The sequence below is a fragment of the Athene cunicularia genome (genome assembly GCF_003259725.1).
Source record: "Athene cunicularia isolate RWA chromosome Z unlocalized genomic scaffold, athCun1 chrZ_part1, whole genome shotgun sequence".
In the NCBI taxonomy this organism is placed as follows: Eukaryota; Metazoa; Chordata; class Aves; order Strigiformes; family Strigidae; genus Athene; species Athene cunicularia.
Genome location: NW_020799142.1, coordinates 34,443,838 through 34,461,198, shown reverse-complemented (window position 1 = coordinate 34,461,198; position 17,361 = coordinate 34,443,838). Strand labels below are relative to the sequence as shown.

The following is a 17,361-nucleotide window of genomic DNA, read 5'->3' as shown; positions in this document are numbered from 1 at the left end:
CTGTGAAGAAATTATGAATCAGATTTCGTGTTTGTAATGCTTCCAAGGAGTGTAAAATAGTAACCGTTCAGAGAATTTGGTTTTTTCAACTACTTTCTTAAGAGATGTTAGTGATACGAATCAGGAGAGATTTAAAAAAAAAAAAAAAGTGGAAGTCTTTGGAAAGAGCAAGTCTTAATTCTTTTGTTCTTTAAACTGAAATAATACAATTCCTGTTTGTCTTGGGTAATGTTAGGTGATTGTGATGCTGAAAACTGTACTTAATACACTTCCTTTAACTATGAAAAACGGTGGAGGAAGTGTTAAATGAGGAACTGAGGTAGCTGATCTTCAGGGCTAGGGAACAGAGGGAAGTTATTTTAGAGGAAGGAAGGCAGGGAATTTTCAAGTCCTGTAGCTACTCTAGAGTAGTTGCCTGTGTGATCAACTATTTCAGAGTAAGATTGTGTGTGGAGGAAGTCAATATAGCCCACATCCCTGCTGGACAGATTAATGTGATTTCCAAATGTCATATAATCTCTGTTTCAGTCTGACCATGTGGGTTTCTGCTGAGGTTTCAGCCTGTTGATCAAATTGTTCTGTTTCTTTCCTCAAACATTCTCTCTTAGGAAAATGTTCTGATGTGTGGCTAAACTTGTTAAACAAGAAAGAAAGAGACAAAAAGAAAACTCCTGGCAGAGTGTAATAAGTCTTGGAGCAAATGATAATCTTGAGTCTTATACCAGGATATTTGCAATCTCTTTGCAGCTATTTTTTTACACAGCTTCTCATTTACTCTATACTATTCTGTAAGATTATTCCCCCAGCAATCTGGAATAGTGCTTCTGTACCAGACTGCACTTGCAGCTCCTGCAACATGTTTTCATTAAACTATAAAGGAGGAACTACTTTCTCCCATAACAGTATGTATACTTATTTTGTATCTGATTGTTCATTTCTGAGAGTAACGAAATGGTGCTGAATGCCTCTATACCTTTCACTGTTTCTGTGCTTTTTCTGTAATGAGTTGTACTGGGCCTAGCTAGGCTAGAACTAATCTTCATAGCAGCTCATATCATGCTGTCCTTTAGCTTTTGGGCCGAATCAGTGCTGGTAACACAGCAGTGTTCTAACTTTGCTGAGCAGTGTTTGCTGCCCCCCCCCGTAGCTCCTCTCGTCTATATTAGGGTGAACACATTCATTTTCTTCAACTCTTTCTGCCTAGGTCATGCTCTGGAGATCGCTTCCTGATCATTTTACTTCCTGTGGCTTTTCAGGATTTTGGTTAGAGGGTGGTATCTCAAAAAAATGAGGCCTTCCAGGTGCAGCACTTGCAATACCTTATGAAGCTGTGTCCTTCCTCTATTATGACTGTATTTATTAATATAGGGAAATAGAGCCTGACAACTAGAACGTCACATCTCTGTAGGGCCTGTTGCTAGGTTTGTTTCTCTGTATTATCCAGTAAAACACTATGAAAGTCTGTGTGACAAGTGAAAATACCTCGCCTCCAGGTTGTGTGGCAGCGTGATGAATCTTTTCAGTGGGAATACATAAACTTACATTCCCTTTGTGTAGCTATATTAATTTCCTTAAAATAACACAGATAATAATCTGTTGTGATTGAAAGTACTTGAAGGCTTCACACCAGAACTTAAAATTCTACATGGTTATTCCTGGAGATGAATTTACTGGAGCAGTTAACTGCACTGTGGCAGTAGATGTGTGAATTGGTTAAGCTGCAGCAGTCACTTGTTTCAACAACTACTCTGAAAATCAAAGTCTTCCTGGACTTTCAAGTTAGTCTGACTCACTCTTTACTGCTGCTGAGTTGGACACATGAAATGAAAGGTGCTGGGCTTGTTTTTCTGCTGAGACTTTAAAAAGTGAAAATGAGAAGATTTATTGATACATTTGGCCAGAATTGTTAGGTACAAGCATTTCTTGTTTTGTAGCGTGCGACTCGCTAATACCACTTTCTGCATGTGGAGGTGTTGCTGTGTAACCTCTGAACACCTGAAACTTGAAAGAAATACTGCAGATACGCCCAAATCCTATCTCCCTTTTTTTTAAAATCTGTTTGTCTACAAGTGATTTTTAACTCTGCTCCTTTCTGAGTGCCCTCAAGCACTAAGAAGGTCTGTGCCATGTCTTTCTCATTATTTTGTAGCCCTCTGGACTTAGAACAGTGTTCCCTCAAAGTGCTGGAGCCAGAAGGAAGTCCTAGCTGGAGTCTCCTGAAGCTGCTGGGGGATCGTGGCTGCACTGTGGTGGAGCTCGTGGAGTTCTTGCAGGCCCTGGAGCACACAGAGGCTCTCCAGTGTCTCAGCCATTCAGGTCAGTTCTGGTTTGTGCCTTCACTGCAACAGTGTGTTTTACACTGGAAACACTGAAGTATTTGTGTTCTACAGTATGTAAAAAACATCTTTAGTGTTTGAATTCTAGTAACTGGTATTCATGTATTCTGAGATTAAATAAGGCAAGTAGATAAACTAGCTGAACACAGTGTCATTGTAACTTGGCTGCATGGATGTGGCAGGTGCTGTCATTCCTCTGCTGACTTGGGTTCTGTGTCAGCCTGTGCCTTCGGGAGATGCTTATAGAACCGAAATGGTTGAGTTAGAATGACAAGTAGTGTTGCCAGCCATCTGTTCGGGCTCCAGGTTTCATTAACTGCATTTCACAGTTTACCCTAATGGAAAGGGAAGGGTCCAATTAGTGCTGGTTCTGGTGCACTGGGATGCAGTCCAACTTACTAATTGGACAGAAAAATAGACTGCCTTAAGATGTAACTGGATTATTTTCTACTAACCCATTCAGCTTGCTTCTTCACAAAAAGCCTAGGAAGTAGGGCAACAAAAGGGAATGCACAGGTAAAACCATGTAGACCAAGTGCTTCTTGCTATAGTACAAAACCAGGGCTCTTTTTCATGTCCTCCTGAAGGATGTGATGAAGTTCAGCCTACTAGGAAGTTACAAAAGCTTCTCCCCAAGAGTAGCAAGTGGAAATGAGGCTAGTGAGCCCCTTGCCATACTGACAACTGTCCTGTTCTTTGGACAGTGTGAGGAAAGAAGCTGTGGGCTGAGAACAATTGTTAAGACAACCTTGGAATTTTTCAAGTAAATTATAGTAATGCTTTGCAGCTGTTTCATCTAGTTAAGGCTGCTGCTTCTTAGTGTACTAGGAGGACCACAGCATGCTGAATGAGGTGTGATTGAGGTACATGATAGTTTAGTCTGGCTGAAATATGGCACTGTAGGCTTGGTGGGGAGAGGGGTGTTGGTGTTAGCTCAGTGTGAGTGTCTTGCACTCATGGGGCAAGAGTTGGGGTGGGGGCACAAGCAGTACTAGGCTTTCCTGCACTATTATTCCTTTTTATTATTCTCCGTATGGTGGTTGTTGAGGGAGTACTGAAAACAAAGTGGTTCATGTTGGGCCTGCACTGAGCCAGAATGTTGCACTTGCTTGGTCTGTGATCATCTCAAGTATTACCACCGCTGGACTGAGGATTTTTGTGTGGCTGTCAGTCAAGTTACATTCTGAAAACGTAACAAAGACTAAATCCTGGGTAAAACAGGAACTTGCTACATAGCAGAATTGTGAGATAGTGGTATCCGTTAGGGAACTGGATAGAGAGCTAAGATATCCTTGTGTTGAGGGGAGCAAGCCAATAAGGAGACTTTTGTCAAGACCCCTTGGAACTGCAGAGATGGTCTTGTTGTGAATGACTCTTGCAGAACAGTATGACCTGTGATAGAATGGATTCAGCCTCCTCTAAGGAGGACTGGGTACCCTTGCAGAGACTGAGAAACCAAAACAAAGGGTATTTGAAGAAAGTATAGGTCAATAAGAATTTTAAAACATTTAGGAAAAAAGCAGTAGGCTTTGATATTTGCGGTGTGTTTATTTAAATGTTCAGAGGTGGCTGATGTTTGAAGTCAAAAGTACAAACTTGTAACTGCCCGTTTTTTCTAATACACCAGAAAAGGCTTGTGTTGCACAAGTTCCTTTAGGAATGGGACTGTTTAATGTAGGACCTCTGTAGCTGTCTCACTGGTTTCTACCAGCCTAGCTGATGCAGCTAAAAAGACAAGAACCTTTGTGAGCCTGTGAGTGTACTGGTTAGCGAGCGTACAGTTTCCATGATGCTTCGTGGTCTGTTTTGACAGCGATACCACCTCAAGTACCTTTACAGCAGAGATGTATTGTTACGAGGTGGGATATCGCTTTGTTTGCAGCAATACAAAGGATCCCTCTGAGAATTAGACTTGTCTGTCTCTTAGACTTGCCTGTCACGTTGGATTAACTCTGTAGATCTTCCTCCTATAAAGACACAAGTGGTACTAATAATCACTTTAAAGCATCTCCTTTTTGGTAGAGAGAAAGCCTAGGCATCTTGTTCCTTGGGTCACCTCTGTCCCTTCCCTTTTTTTATCTTGTCATGTTGTGAACTTGCTGGATATGAATGAAACGCTAAGAGCTTACTCCCAGGCTAAGAAGGAAACCAGGCTTAAGATGCAATCTGTGGTTTTACAGTCTAGTCCTCACTGTGCAGCCTCACTGACTTGTGGTGGTTGAAATGGGAGAGAAGAGGTGGTTTTCCTTGCAAGCAGGTCTTCTACTGCAGCAGTTTAGGCACTTCAGTCTGTGAGTAATTGAGGCAGAGTTTCCAGAAATTACTGAAAATGTTTGCCGGTGGGTAAACTAAGAATGTAACAGTTGGATTATAGTTAATTTGCACTGCATGTTTCAAAGTCTGGTAACCCTAAGTGTTGGTTTGCCATCCTCAGTGGTAAAACTCAAGCTTTGCATTTTCCAATGAAATTCAAAGAAGCATTTGTGTATCTTTGTAATCATTCAGGAAACTGAGCCAGAAGATTTTCTTTTTGAACCATTAAATTCTGTGATGCTTGCAGGAAGTAGCTGTATAGTGCTGAATGAATTTCAGGAAAAAAAAAATGAAACTGTGAAGAAATTATGAATCAGATTTCGTGTTTGTAATGCTTCCAAGGAGTGTAAAATAGTAACCGTTCAGAGAATTTGGTTTTTTCAACTACTTTCTTAAGAGATGTTAGTGATACGAATCAGGAGAGATTTAAAAAAAAAAAAAAAAGTGGAAGTCTTTGGAAAGAGCAAGTCTTAATTCTTTTGTTCTTTAAACTGAAATAATACAATTCCTGTTTGTCTTGGGTAATGTTAGGTGATTGTGATGCTGAAAACTGTACTTAATACACTTCCTTTAACTATGAAAAACGGTGGAGGAAGTGTTAAATGAGGAACTGAGGTAGCTGATCTTCAGGGCTAGGGAACAGAGGGAAGTTATTTTAGAGGAAGGAAGGCAGGGAATTTTCAAGTCCTGTAGCTACTCTAGAGTAGTTGCCTGTGTGATCAACTATTTCAGAGTAAGATTGTGTGTGGAGGAAGTCAATATAGCCCACATCCCTGCTGGACAGATTAATGTGATTTCCAAATGTCATATAATCTCTGTTTCAGTCTGACCATGTGGGTTTCTGCTGAGGTTTCAGCCTGTTGATCAAATTGTTCTGTTTCTTTCCTCAAACATTCTCTCTTAGGAAAATGTTCTGATGTGTGGCTAAACTTGTTAAACAAGAAAGAAAGAGACAAAAAGAAAACTCCTGGCAGAGTGTAATAAGTCTTGGAGCAAATGATAATCTTGAGTCTTATACCAGGATATTTGCAATCTCTTTGCAGCTATTTTTTTACACAGCTTCTCATTTACTCTATACTATTCTGTAAGATTATTCCCCCAGCAATCTGGAATAGTGCTTCTGTACCAGACTGCACTTGCAGCTCCTGCAACATGTTTTCATTAAACTATAAAGGAGGAACTACTTTCTCCCATAACAGTATGTATACTTATTTTGTATCTGATTGTTCATTTCTGAGAGTAACGAAATGGTGCTGAATGCCTCTATACCTTTCACTGTTTCTGTGCTTTTTCTGTAATGAGTTGTACTGGGCCTAGCTAGGCTAGAACTAATCTTCATAGCAGCTCATATCATGCTGTCCTTTAGCTTTTGGGCCGAATCAGTGCTGGTAACACAGCAGTGTTCTAACTTTGCTGAGCAGTGTTTGCACAGCATCAAACCTTTATCTGTTTCTTGTTCTGCCCCCACCCAGTGAATATTTTGGGGGTGTGCAGTAGGCTGGGAGGGGATGCAGTTGGGCAGATGACTTGAACTAACCGAAGAGATATCCCGTATAACCTGATGTTCAGCAGTAAAAGGGAAAAGGGGCAGTTCTGGAGGGCCTCACCATCTTTTGCTTAGGAATTGGCTGGGCATCGGTCCACCCATGGGAGTTGGTGAGTGATTGCCTTTGTGTCACTTGTTTTGTTTTCCTCACTATTCTTTCACTCATCCTTCACCTGTTAATTATTATTTATTTTTGGTTCATTTTATCTTTACCTCCAAGTTTTCTTGTTTTTATTCTTCCATTCTCTTTTTCCCTGTCCCACTGGGGTGGGGGGACTGTGTGGTGCTTATCTGCCCACTAGGGTTAACCCACAACACTCATATTCTACCAACTAGTCATTAACGTGTAGTATTGCTTGTGGTCCCACTGGGGCTGTCAAATACATTTTGCTGTCCATAGTAAATAGTGCTTCAAACAAATGATTTTTTTGATGGCTTATCAGGTCAGTGTTGCTGGACACCTTGGTCGTAGGTCTGTGTGTTTTTTGACAGCAGCATGAGGTTAAACTTTCTGTTCTGCGGTTGGCTTCCCCCCCACACCCCCCTCTTCTGATGACCTTGGTTATACCAGTGGATCTGGTTTTGGGGTCATGCTGTAACAAGATCTCTGGAATGGTCTAGGTTAAGAAAATAACTGGATCATACCAGACTGGTGTCAGAGTTTCACTCATGCTATTTTCTAGCAGTTAAAATTTGAAGTGGAAAATTTTACCTTGCATATTGGCAAAAGACAACCCCAGCCCTGTGTTCTACAGGAGTTGAAGGCATAAAGCTGAAACCAATGTTTTAGCAAATAAGGTTGCATGAGAAATAGTAGAAAAATGCACTATATTTTAGTTAAACAAACCCTTACTGTTTTGATCCTTCCCTCAGGCTGTGCCTAATCTTAATCTGAAGATGAATAACTCAGCTAAGAGTGAACAAACTCTTAAAACTCTCAATACTTTTCCCAGAAGGGATCTGTGATGCCATTGGAAATATTTGCTTTAGTGAGTAGAGAGCAAGAGGGATTGAAGTATCCTAAAATAAAAATACCTGAATTATCTCCTTTAAATCCTCAATACTCTGTAGAGTACTGATCAGTCTGAGCATGGATTTTGTGTAATGGAAGACAATTTTAAATGTCTTGCAGTTCAATTAGTTATATGACTTCATGTATACACAGTACAAATGAGTTTCAGGTATATATAATGACAAAGTTTCTTTGCACAAAAGACAATTTAAGTTGTGGAATTGTATTTCTTAACTTTCCTATGTGTAAATTCCTTTTTAAAGGTATAAAGATTGTTGTACAGCCAGACTCTCAAGCGGTGCTCTCTGGTCAGGTTGTCAAGCTGTGTTGTTGGGCAACAGGACACCCATTTGTGCGTTACCAGTGGTTCAAGCAGGAAAAAGAGGTAATAGTTGATAGAGAATATAGGGTTTTTAAATGGTGAAAATAATAGGTAATGATTTTGGATGATACTTTTAAGACCATTACTCTTCTTTACAATGAGAGAAGATTACTGTATAATAAAACTAGAAGTTTATGAAATGCTACATAATGATCAATGTGCTAAAACAGTGAGGGGGTTCCTTATATTCAGACCACTCTACCCCTGGAAGCTAATCTTGGAAGTAGGGAAATGGTAAGTTTAGTTGTGTCTCAGCCTCCCAAGAAGTTTTGATACAAGCCACTGAGGAACTGCCACACTGGGACAAATGCCGGTCACTTTTGGTCTCAGATGGGTAGAAGCTGGTTTCCTAAGAATGCAGGGTTGGAGGCCCGAACTCGGTGGTGCCACAGATGTCTTCAGTAAAATGCTGGAATGCATGTGAGCTGGTACCTCTGGAGTCTGAATGGCAGCACAAAGGCCCAGATTTCTGGTCCTGGTTATCTTTCTACAAGATAAATGCATTTTTTCTGAATATTATTTTATCCTAGGTATTATTTTTAGAAATGCGATAAGTTCGTGGCATTTAAAATTGCTGTTGGGACTGAAATTTTTAACTGATTTCCTACACCTTTCTAAAAGTTTATCTAGATCATCCAAAACACAGCTTAAAAAAATATTATTATAGTCATGTCCTGCTCATTACATTTAAAATATAGATGTAGTAAATAATGATTTTTCTGTGAAATAATATTACAGTTTCCTGGTTGTAGTTGAATATATTTTAAGATTAGAGCTGAATGTGACACATGCTGGTTGGAATAGTGCTTGAGAAATATAGAGTTATTTGTGGAGAAAGGTAGAAATTATTAATTTCAAGAAGAGCTTTTCAACTGGCTTAAAAGCTCAGAACTGTCTTAAATAGAGGCATATGAATTATTCTTGGAAGAAAGCCTGTCTCTGAGCTACTAAATATGTAGAACAAGACTTTCTCATCCAGAAGTTTCAAGTAAGTGACGGAACTGAGGATGGTGTTACGGACATTGAAATAAATATTCTAATGTTTGGTGCTGGTTTAGATTAAATCAATCTAAATTTAAGTATTTCTTGGTTCACCTGCAATTCAGGTTCCCCATGGTAATTCTCCAGAGCTGGTTTTGAATCCAGTGAGTGTAAACGATTCTGGCTTTTACATCTGTCGAGTGAACAGCGAATCCTCCTTCGTGTTCAGTCGGTGGGCACGGCTTGAAGTTTGCGATCTCCAGGGTACATCTCATGGTGAGTGGCAAAAGAATTTCTTCTGAAAGTCTGCCTTCCCATGTGTGAGAGGAACGTGGGTCCCCGTTGCCGTATTGCACAGCTGTGAAAGAGCGCTGATTGAAAATGCAGTTTCCAATTTCTGGGCTCTTGTGCTGGTCACAAAAGGAGAGGAAGAATGAAGTTCCACAGTGGTGGGTAAGAACAGACAGATGGAAAACATACACAGTGTCAGTGCCTTTTGATTCTTAGAGGATTCTTGGACCAGAAAAACAGTTCTTTAACTCCCTTGTTTATCTAGTTACCTCTTGTGGTAACTTGCTGGTGACTGGACACACAGTCTGTTCTGAGTATCTGCCCCGTGGGCTCTGGCCTCATAGGCAGGACTGTTTGTTTCCCCTCCATCTGTGTGCTGCCTGTCTGAGAAGAAAGGTATTTGGGTAGAGGAGAACCTGATTAGGTTCTCTGCCTTCCTAGAAAGAAGTCCTGCCTTACCCAGGAGGTCAAAACAGTAAACTACAAAAGAGTGCCTGCATGCTGGAGGCCTGGACACTTTAGAAAACACAGATACTGTGGAATGGAAAGAGGGTTCACTGCACTCTGAAGAAATGGGACTGAGGCCTGGAGTGAGGTTTGGCAGGTAGCGAAGTGATAGATCTCCCTGCCAGTCACTTTTTCAGATCACAGTAGGGTATCTCAATCTTAAATATGTACCTGTCAGGAAAGATAAACTGGTCAAAGCCCAGCATGTTCGTTCTTTGCCAGAACACCTGGGTAAGAGAGAGGGAGGCTAGGGCTCTGTGGCTGTTCTGTGGCAGAATGTATGTTTGCTAATGCAATCTTTTCAACTTCATATAGCCAACCCAAATAAGAGCGATGGCATGCCAACATTTAAAGAAATAAACCTATGAGAGGAAGAAACATGAGTTAAACTGAGTCTCTTTGGTGTGAATTGCATCTTCACGTGTTTTTGAAATGGTCAGTGAACAGTCGAGCGTGTTACCTGCATAAGACAAGGCATAGCCGTTCTGCTGTGCCACGTAGGGCCGTAGGAGCTTGTGGCACTGTCTTGAAGATAACTCAGCTGCAGCGATGGGCTGATCTGCAGCTGCAGCATACGTGATGAAAGTGTGGGTGTGGAGGAAGCATGAGGAAAATGGAATAATAGCAAAGCAAATCAGAGTAAATAGCTGTCTGCTCAAGAGTGTCCAGCTGGGACTGGGATTTGTTAGTAGAACATAAAATCTTGGAAATTTACTTCTTGGATCTAGTTTGCTAATACTGTGCATTTATTTCCAGCTTCCTGAGGTTGATGGAATGATGTCTTTGTTTTCTGGTATAGGGGTTTTTGGTTGGTTTTTTGTTGGTTTTTTTTTTTTTTCAGAATAGTCAGTTGCATTAAGTAGGCATTGACTGATGCACTTAGTCTGCCCTTTCTAAACTTTCTAATTAAATATCCTGGACTTGCTTGCTGCCCAAAGATGAGTGAGATAGAAATCAACTGCACTGTCTTCAGACTGCAGAGAGTAGTTATTTTGTCTTATGTTGTGAGTTGAAGGTGTTTTCCACTTGCATCCCACGTAGAACAATTATTCATGTCAGGAAAAGAGAAAACCAAACTTCCAGTAAAAGATCAAAAGCTATTACAGTGTCATTTGAAGTGACTTTTTTGCATCTTAATCTCGATCATATTCTCAGTCCCTTATCTAAGCAATGATTTCTTCTGCTTTTCCTTGGCTTCTGCTTCAGGTTCATTTCAGTTATAAATGTGAAATTTCAGATCTTGCTGGTTGCATCAGGAAGCTGAGATGAATAACCTTGTAATGACTAAAAAAGAAAAGTCTGAGAAAAATGGGTGTATTGTTTCACATTTGTGGCAAAAGTTTTGCTGACTAAAGGGCAGCAGGTCTCCACAGAATAGTGACTTCCTTTATGTTCCATGACTTGACCAACCAGGAACCATAACAGAAGTGTGTTTTAGTGTGTTTAGTTCTTGGTGAAGGGTGAAAGGATGAGGGGCAGGATGGATTGCTCTTTCCTGTAATTTTCCCTCTTAGGGTCCTTACAAAGAAACCTAAAAGGGGGGTGTGGGGCTTGCGCTGAATGAACATTCCACCTCCTGTAACGTTTGGCCTGGGATTACTGGTGGTTCAGTTGAACTAGATGACACTGACAGTAGCATTTCTGCAAATGTTGTCTAGGTATGAAATCTTCCATTTCAACTGCTGTCTTTGTTTTCCTTTACCTGCTCTCTTGGTTGCTTTCTTCTTTCAGATATTATCTGCTTTGTCTCCTTTCATTGCTTTCTGTTTGAGAGCTCAACCACTCTCCACTCTGTAGAAGCTGTCTTGTGAGCTTGTGGTCAGTGAGGCAGCCAGGCACGATTTTGGAAGATACTGGTACAGGTACCCTGCTCAGTACGCAGAGGTCAGAAGCCTTGCCAGTGGAGCACTCGTGTGCGTGTGTGTGTATGCGCATAGTAGATGTTTTAAAAATGAACTCCAGCACTTTGTTTCAATATATTTTATCATATGTAGAAACTTAGATCAGCTGGACAAGTCTTTACTGCATTTAGGGTTTTCCGAATAGGTCTCTTTCCCAAAGACATTTCTATGTGTCAGTGGCTGAAGTTTCTTAAGCATTTTTAGCTTTGGGCTTTTTTTAGTATATTTACTGTAAGGTTTGATGCTCAGTTTAGAATAAGAGGAATGAGGATATGCTAAAACTAAGATACTAAGATTCTAAGTTTTAAATTCTTCCTGTGTACATACTTGCACACAAGTTGGATCTTCTGTCCATCCTTCAACAGCCACTCTTCTTTGTACTTGCTCATTTCTCTGGAGCCTTTATAATCCTACAGGTAGGAATAAATAATGTAAAGAGGGTGCTTTTTTTATACTTCTGGGGTATAGTTAATGTGCATTCCTTTTTACTTTTCAACTGAAGAACTGGAAGGCTATTGCTACTCCTTTTTAGCGTGGTCTTAAAGGACAAATAACTTCATTGCTTTTAAAACGGTCTGTTGTGGTTACAGGAAGATGTAGCCATATGTTGTCAATTCTTATTAATCTATAAGCAGTTAGATTGTCTCATCCTTCCTTTTCTTTTTTCTTCCCCCTTTTTTTTTCTTAAGGGAGCTTCGCTGGTTTGCCTGAAAACAAGTTGCGCATTTGTATTCAGCCTCAGCCACAAAACCTGACAGTGGGGGATGCTTTGGTACTAGAATGTGGAGCTGTTGGAAACCCAATTCCTCATTACCAGTGGTTCAGAAATGGCTTTCCCTTGGCAAATGGGAGCAAAAATGTTTACATGGTAAGTTACTGCAAAGTTCCAACCTTGGAGGACTAATGTGCAAGCACCTTTAATTTATCACATAAAGCTTTCTTGAGGAAAATAACTTCTTCACAGCCTTGATAACCCCTTATGGAAGTGCTCCCTCTAAGTTGTTCTGTGGTGTAACTCACTTGCCCATACTGTTCTGAATCTCCCGGGTGCATAATTTTAATCCTGAACATGTTTCAGGTGGTAGTCACGGGAAGTAAAGCTGTAGTATATTTTGGATTGTGAGACATATTGACCTAAAGATTAAGTATCGGTAAAAATGATGGTTTCTCTATCTTGCACTGCAAAGCTCTGATTTGTACAAGCTGTTGCATTCGCTGCTTAATGCACCTCAAGCCTGCGAGGTGGATTTGCATTCTTCAATTCTTGAAAGCATTTCTAGAACACAAGTGCTGTCCAGCTTACTGAAGAATGAGGGTATTGGCAGCTTTTTGGTTTGTTTAGACTTTGCTTTTAGTTTTTACTCTTTCTTGCATGTGGGCTTAAATGAAACTGATAGAAGTATTGTGTTGGGGTCTGGGCGAATGACAGTGATGATGCTTGTTTAGGTAACTTATGTGGATGTGGAACATCAAGGAACATATTGGTGTCACGTATTCAATGACTGGGAAGATCAAGACAGCAAGAAGATAGAAGTTGTTATAGGTAAGGAGTTCTTATGTTTGGTACAGGTCAGCTGATTTATCAGTTTCTTCTCTATCATTAGAATTTATTTTTGAAGCTTTCATTATTAGGCCAAGCACATGCCTTCTGTATTTTGAGTTTATCCATTTGTTAAAATAGTTGTGCTCGCTTGCAGCTAATGGAATTTTAGAGCTTTGTCACTTATAAAGTGCTTTGGGTTTTTTTGGTAACCAACATAGAAATGCTACTGCTTTTTGGCATTGCTAACATATATATGGCTTGTCAGCAGGTTGCAAGCTGATTTCTTTGGTTTTTGACAACTAAAAACCAGTTTAACCCATGTTGGTGATATGAACTGTGTTACACTGAGTCCTTCAGCAATCAGGATAGGTGAGATTATTCATAGCAAGCAGAATAAATTAATATAACAGTTTAGTGTGTGTGTGAATGTATTTGCAGTAGACTAAAGAGGAGAAGATCTGTTTGTATAGTCTCCAGATCAGTCTGGGAATACTGTTGTGTAATTCATATAAAAAGTTCTTTCCTATCCTAAGAAATATTCTAGTTTAGTACTCCTGAGTTTTAGTAATAATGACTATACAGTGCTGTGGTCAGTGCTGATTTATACTGTTGTAAAATGAACCAGGCTGCTGAGAAGCTTGGAAGTGACCTTTGTCTTCCACTTTGTGTGCTAACTCTCATAACTGAGAGCAATTGTCTTCCAATTTTTTTCCCCCCCCTTAAAACACAAGGAAGGAAAGCTATGGCAGTGGAGTGCACAGAAGGTAAAGTAAATCTTTAGTTGTGAATCAATTTTTAAAAATTAATGATGGGCATGACGGATTCCTAAGTGTGTTGCTGAAAAGCATGTGTGGGTTAAGAGCTTCAGCCTTTTTAAACACACTGGTGTGTGGTGCAGTGTTCCTTTTGCATGTGCTTCTCTCTTCTTTGCCACAGTACCATGATCTAGAGCACATGGGAGAAAAACTGAGCTGCTTTCTTCTTCTGTGGTGTTCAAAGTTGTTTGGTTTTCACACTGGTTTTGTGTCCTGTGCTCACAGTTTCTGGTGAAATATAAAGATCTTGAGATTTCTTTGTCTGGGCTGAGGAGGCAACATCCTTTCAAGAAGAGCTGCAGGTGTTTAGGAACCTGGATGACCTTAGAGAGCTGGATAGAGCTGGTGCCACTATCAGTCCTCTGTCTGCAGGAGGTGTTTCCAGCAGCCTTATTAGGATGATTTCTGCTCTCCTTTGCAGTGCTGCAATGGGGAGGAAGAAGTGTGTTGTGACCTTTAATGTTGATACTGTGCCTTAGTTATTGAGCATCTCAAAGTCTGTAATATTTACATCATAGGGGATCCTGTATAGAGATGTAAGGCTGCTTACAGCAGTGCCCCACCCCAGTTTACCTACCTACGGTGGAGAAACAGAAAAAGCATTTGCCAGGACCAATAAATGGTGCTCTACCCTGTTTTTTCATAGAATCATAGAATTTTCTTGGAATTAGAGTTCAGCCAGAGCTGATGTTCCTCTTTAGTCCTTTTGTGAAAGGTTTAACAGTTGAGGGGACAGTGTGCTGTCACTCCCTGGAACATACAAGTGACACACATTTTGGTGCCAGCTGCTTCCATGGCACAGCTGCTGAGACCAGTTGGCTCTGGGCTGGGGGCGTCTGCATTGCCTGATGCAGTGCTCTGCAGAAACTGCCTACCTGCCTGTAATCCAGCTGCCCTCTGGAGCAGGATGGGGTCTGCCCCCAGCCTGCAGCTTGCTCTCCTGCAGCACTGTTCTGCTGCTGAGCCACAGAACGCCCACAGCAGCGTCACCCCGGGGCTCTGCACTCTCCCACGTGGGCAGGTGACCCTGCTTTTGTGGCTTCAGAGGCCTCCACTGCGTGGAGCAGGCCTGCTCTAGCAGGGGCTTCAGATTATTAATTTTCTTTTCCATAGTTTCCAGTGTTCTCAGAATAAATAGGTGAAACATGCAGTAGCATAGAATGTTTGAAAATTGTATCTGAAGTCCTGAATGCTGGCAGCTTTACACGGTGAGATCGCTTGCTCGGGATGTTGCTTTTTCAGCAGTCCTTCGAACATCTGTTTTTCAAATGGGTGATTCTGATATCTGGGTTCTTACTCATTCAAGCTGCTTGCATGCCTGGGGGATTGAGGCATAGTATGATTTTCTCCCTTGTTTTGAGATTTACTATGCTATAATGCTGTGTCTAGCATAGCTTAGCATATTGATGTAGGATTTTCTCTTCTCTGCGTGTGGAATGAACATATGAAAGGTTAGATTTACAGAAATGCAAAGCCAAAAGTATTTTAGAAAGGTCATTTGTTTTCTAAGATTCTACTTCTATTAGTAATGGTATGACATTTAATTATATATTAATAACAAATATTTTTGCTTCTTATTTAAACTATCATTTTATTGGTGTATTTCTTCACAGAAGATCTAAGTGATCTTCAAAAACCAGGTAAGTGGTAAGTTTTGAAAAACTTTAATTTCACATCTTCATTTTGTGTTACAAATCACTGAAGTCCAGCTGGGTTGCAATAAATAGTTTACATTATTTGGATGTGTTTATAACTGGGGATTTAATAGGGGCAGATATGTTAAGAGCAGCACAGCTTTCTGGTTCCAATAATGAACTTGAATATAGTAAGTCATAAGGTCGTTACTATCTTTGTAAAGTCCTGTAAAGCTGGTGTCTTGTACCGCATGTATACTTATATAAATACAGAAGGAATTATCTTCTGCTTTCTTGTTTGTGGCTTCTTTGGACTCTTAAGTTTTAGTATGTTGCTGCTTTTTAGGTGATTAAGGTGAAAAAGATGTGAGGTGTCTGGCTGTCACCCATGATACGTTGAATGGTACATTTCTTAAATTGATGTTGGAGTGAGCTGATGTGATTTGAGGCCTGATTGATGTCTGTTATAGAAACATAGATCTGGAGTAGTGCTCCATGAGGAATTATCCCTGATACAGTGTTCCCAAAATCTCAAATCACAAAGGTAATATAATTTCCTGGGTTAGACACCAAAGATATGTTTACTTTTGCCAAGACTCAGTGTTAGTCACTGAAGTGGTACTGTCATAAGATGTAATGTTACCCAAAGCATACTGCTGGTGTGTTGCTTACCCGTTCCTCTTGGCTTTACCATTCCTCAGTGAAGTACAAAATAAAAGAATTTTCACATGCAAATGGTCATTCCTGCAAGCATTTCCCATCTTGCATGTCTGCATTTCATTTGGAGAGGTTGAACTGCTCTGGATGTTACTGAAAATGCTGACGTGCAGTTTGTGAGATTCAAAATTATACTGTAAGCTTCTATTATTTCTTAATTTCTAGAACTAGCTATTCATATCCTATTAGGCTATGTTTGCTGGAAGGGGATGAAGGAGATCGTGTAAATGACAACAGAACACCCCAAAATCCCACCAGAACAAAAAGAGAACACTTTTTGTCTTGAACTAGTACCATATTAGGCACAGCAGTACCGATAGACTATGGCTGTATGGGACACACAGTTCATGTCCTGCCACTGGCAGCTGTGGCTGAACTTACTGACAATCTGCTTTTTTCATCTTATTTCAAGCAGACCTACAAGAACAATCCAATCACAGACCTGTTGGTAAGTAGTTCCGTAGCTGTAATTAACATATGTATTTAATATCTAAGAAATAGATTTTGCTGCTTCTGAATATTGTTTCTTCTGCTACTGCTAGGGAAGTAACTATACTGCATGCAAATCGCTGCAGGGAGGGAGACTTCTGTCTGGTTCTATAGTCCTTTATAATGCTTGCATGCCCTTTCAGTAAACTGTGGTGAGGGCACCAGTATTTTTAGTGACTCAGTGGAGCATCTACAACTTCTCATCTGTTTCAGTTTACTGTCTCAGATTCCTCTGGCCGCAGCCTTCGCCAGTGTGTTACTCCATCACTTTGAATACTTTGACAGTTGGAGGTAGCGGTATTGCGATGATGTGATAAAAAGGATCGGTAGCCTGTCTGCTAAGGCTGTGCTGCCCCTGCGAGCTCAGCTCTCCCTGTGCACAGTCTGCGGATGCTTTGAGCCTGAGCTGAAGCTCACAAAGATAGATGGATGGCATATATGTGCTATGAAGAGTCGTTGCTGGGGCTTTTTAACCATGTTTTTAAATTTGCCTGGTAGACTTGGCTGTGGTCAGGCATGTTGTCTTGTCAATGCTGCTGGTCTCTATCACAATTCTACCACTCTTTCAGGTTCCATCAGTGTGAGAGGGAGTGTAAGTGCTCCTCAGTCCTGAAAAGTGGTTTTCAGTCACAGTATGCCACTGTCACTCAGTCTCTGCTGTTCAAAATAGTTTACACTGTTCAAGACTTTGGAGGTTTTCCAGCTGCAAAAGTGTTGAAAGCCTCTAGTTTGAAGGAGGTGAAATGTTAGACATTGAGGCTACGGACAGAGATTCTCTTCTGGGTCTAGCAGTGCAGGGTTACTGACTCTGAAGCAGGTTTGGGGTGTTTACGTGACCTCATTTGCCACCAGAGCTGTGGGACAATAATTCCTGTTGGAGAGAAGTATAATAAA

General features: G+C 40.7%; 1 protein-coding gene across 1 annotated transcript in view; it reads left to right on the top strand.

Annotated features, from left to right (window-relative positions):
- MALT1 (MALT1 paracaspase) overlaps positions 1 to 17,361 on the top strand; it is a 32,272-nt gene that overhangs the window by 278 nt on the left and 14,633 nt on the right. Inside the window, exons 2-9 of the mRNA XM_026865869.1 lie at positions 2,150 to 2,316; positions 7,471 to 7,592; positions 8,696 to 8,846; positions 11,959 to 12,137; positions 12,716 to 12,812; positions 13,544 to 13,576; positions 15,241 to 15,267; positions 16,391 to 16,426. Coding sequence (XP_026721670.1) covers positions 2,150 to 2,316; positions 7,471 to 7,592; positions 8,696 to 8,846; positions 11,959 to 12,137; positions 12,716 to 12,812; positions 13,544 to 13,576; positions 15,241 to 15,267; positions 16,391 to 16,426 — 812 coding nt within the window. The remainder of the gene's footprint in view (positions 1 to 2,149; positions 2,317 to 7,470; positions 7,593 to 8,695; positions 8,847 to 11,958; positions 12,138 to 12,715; positions 12,813 to 13,543; positions 13,577 to 15,240; positions 15,268 to 16,390; positions 16,427 to 17,361) is intronic.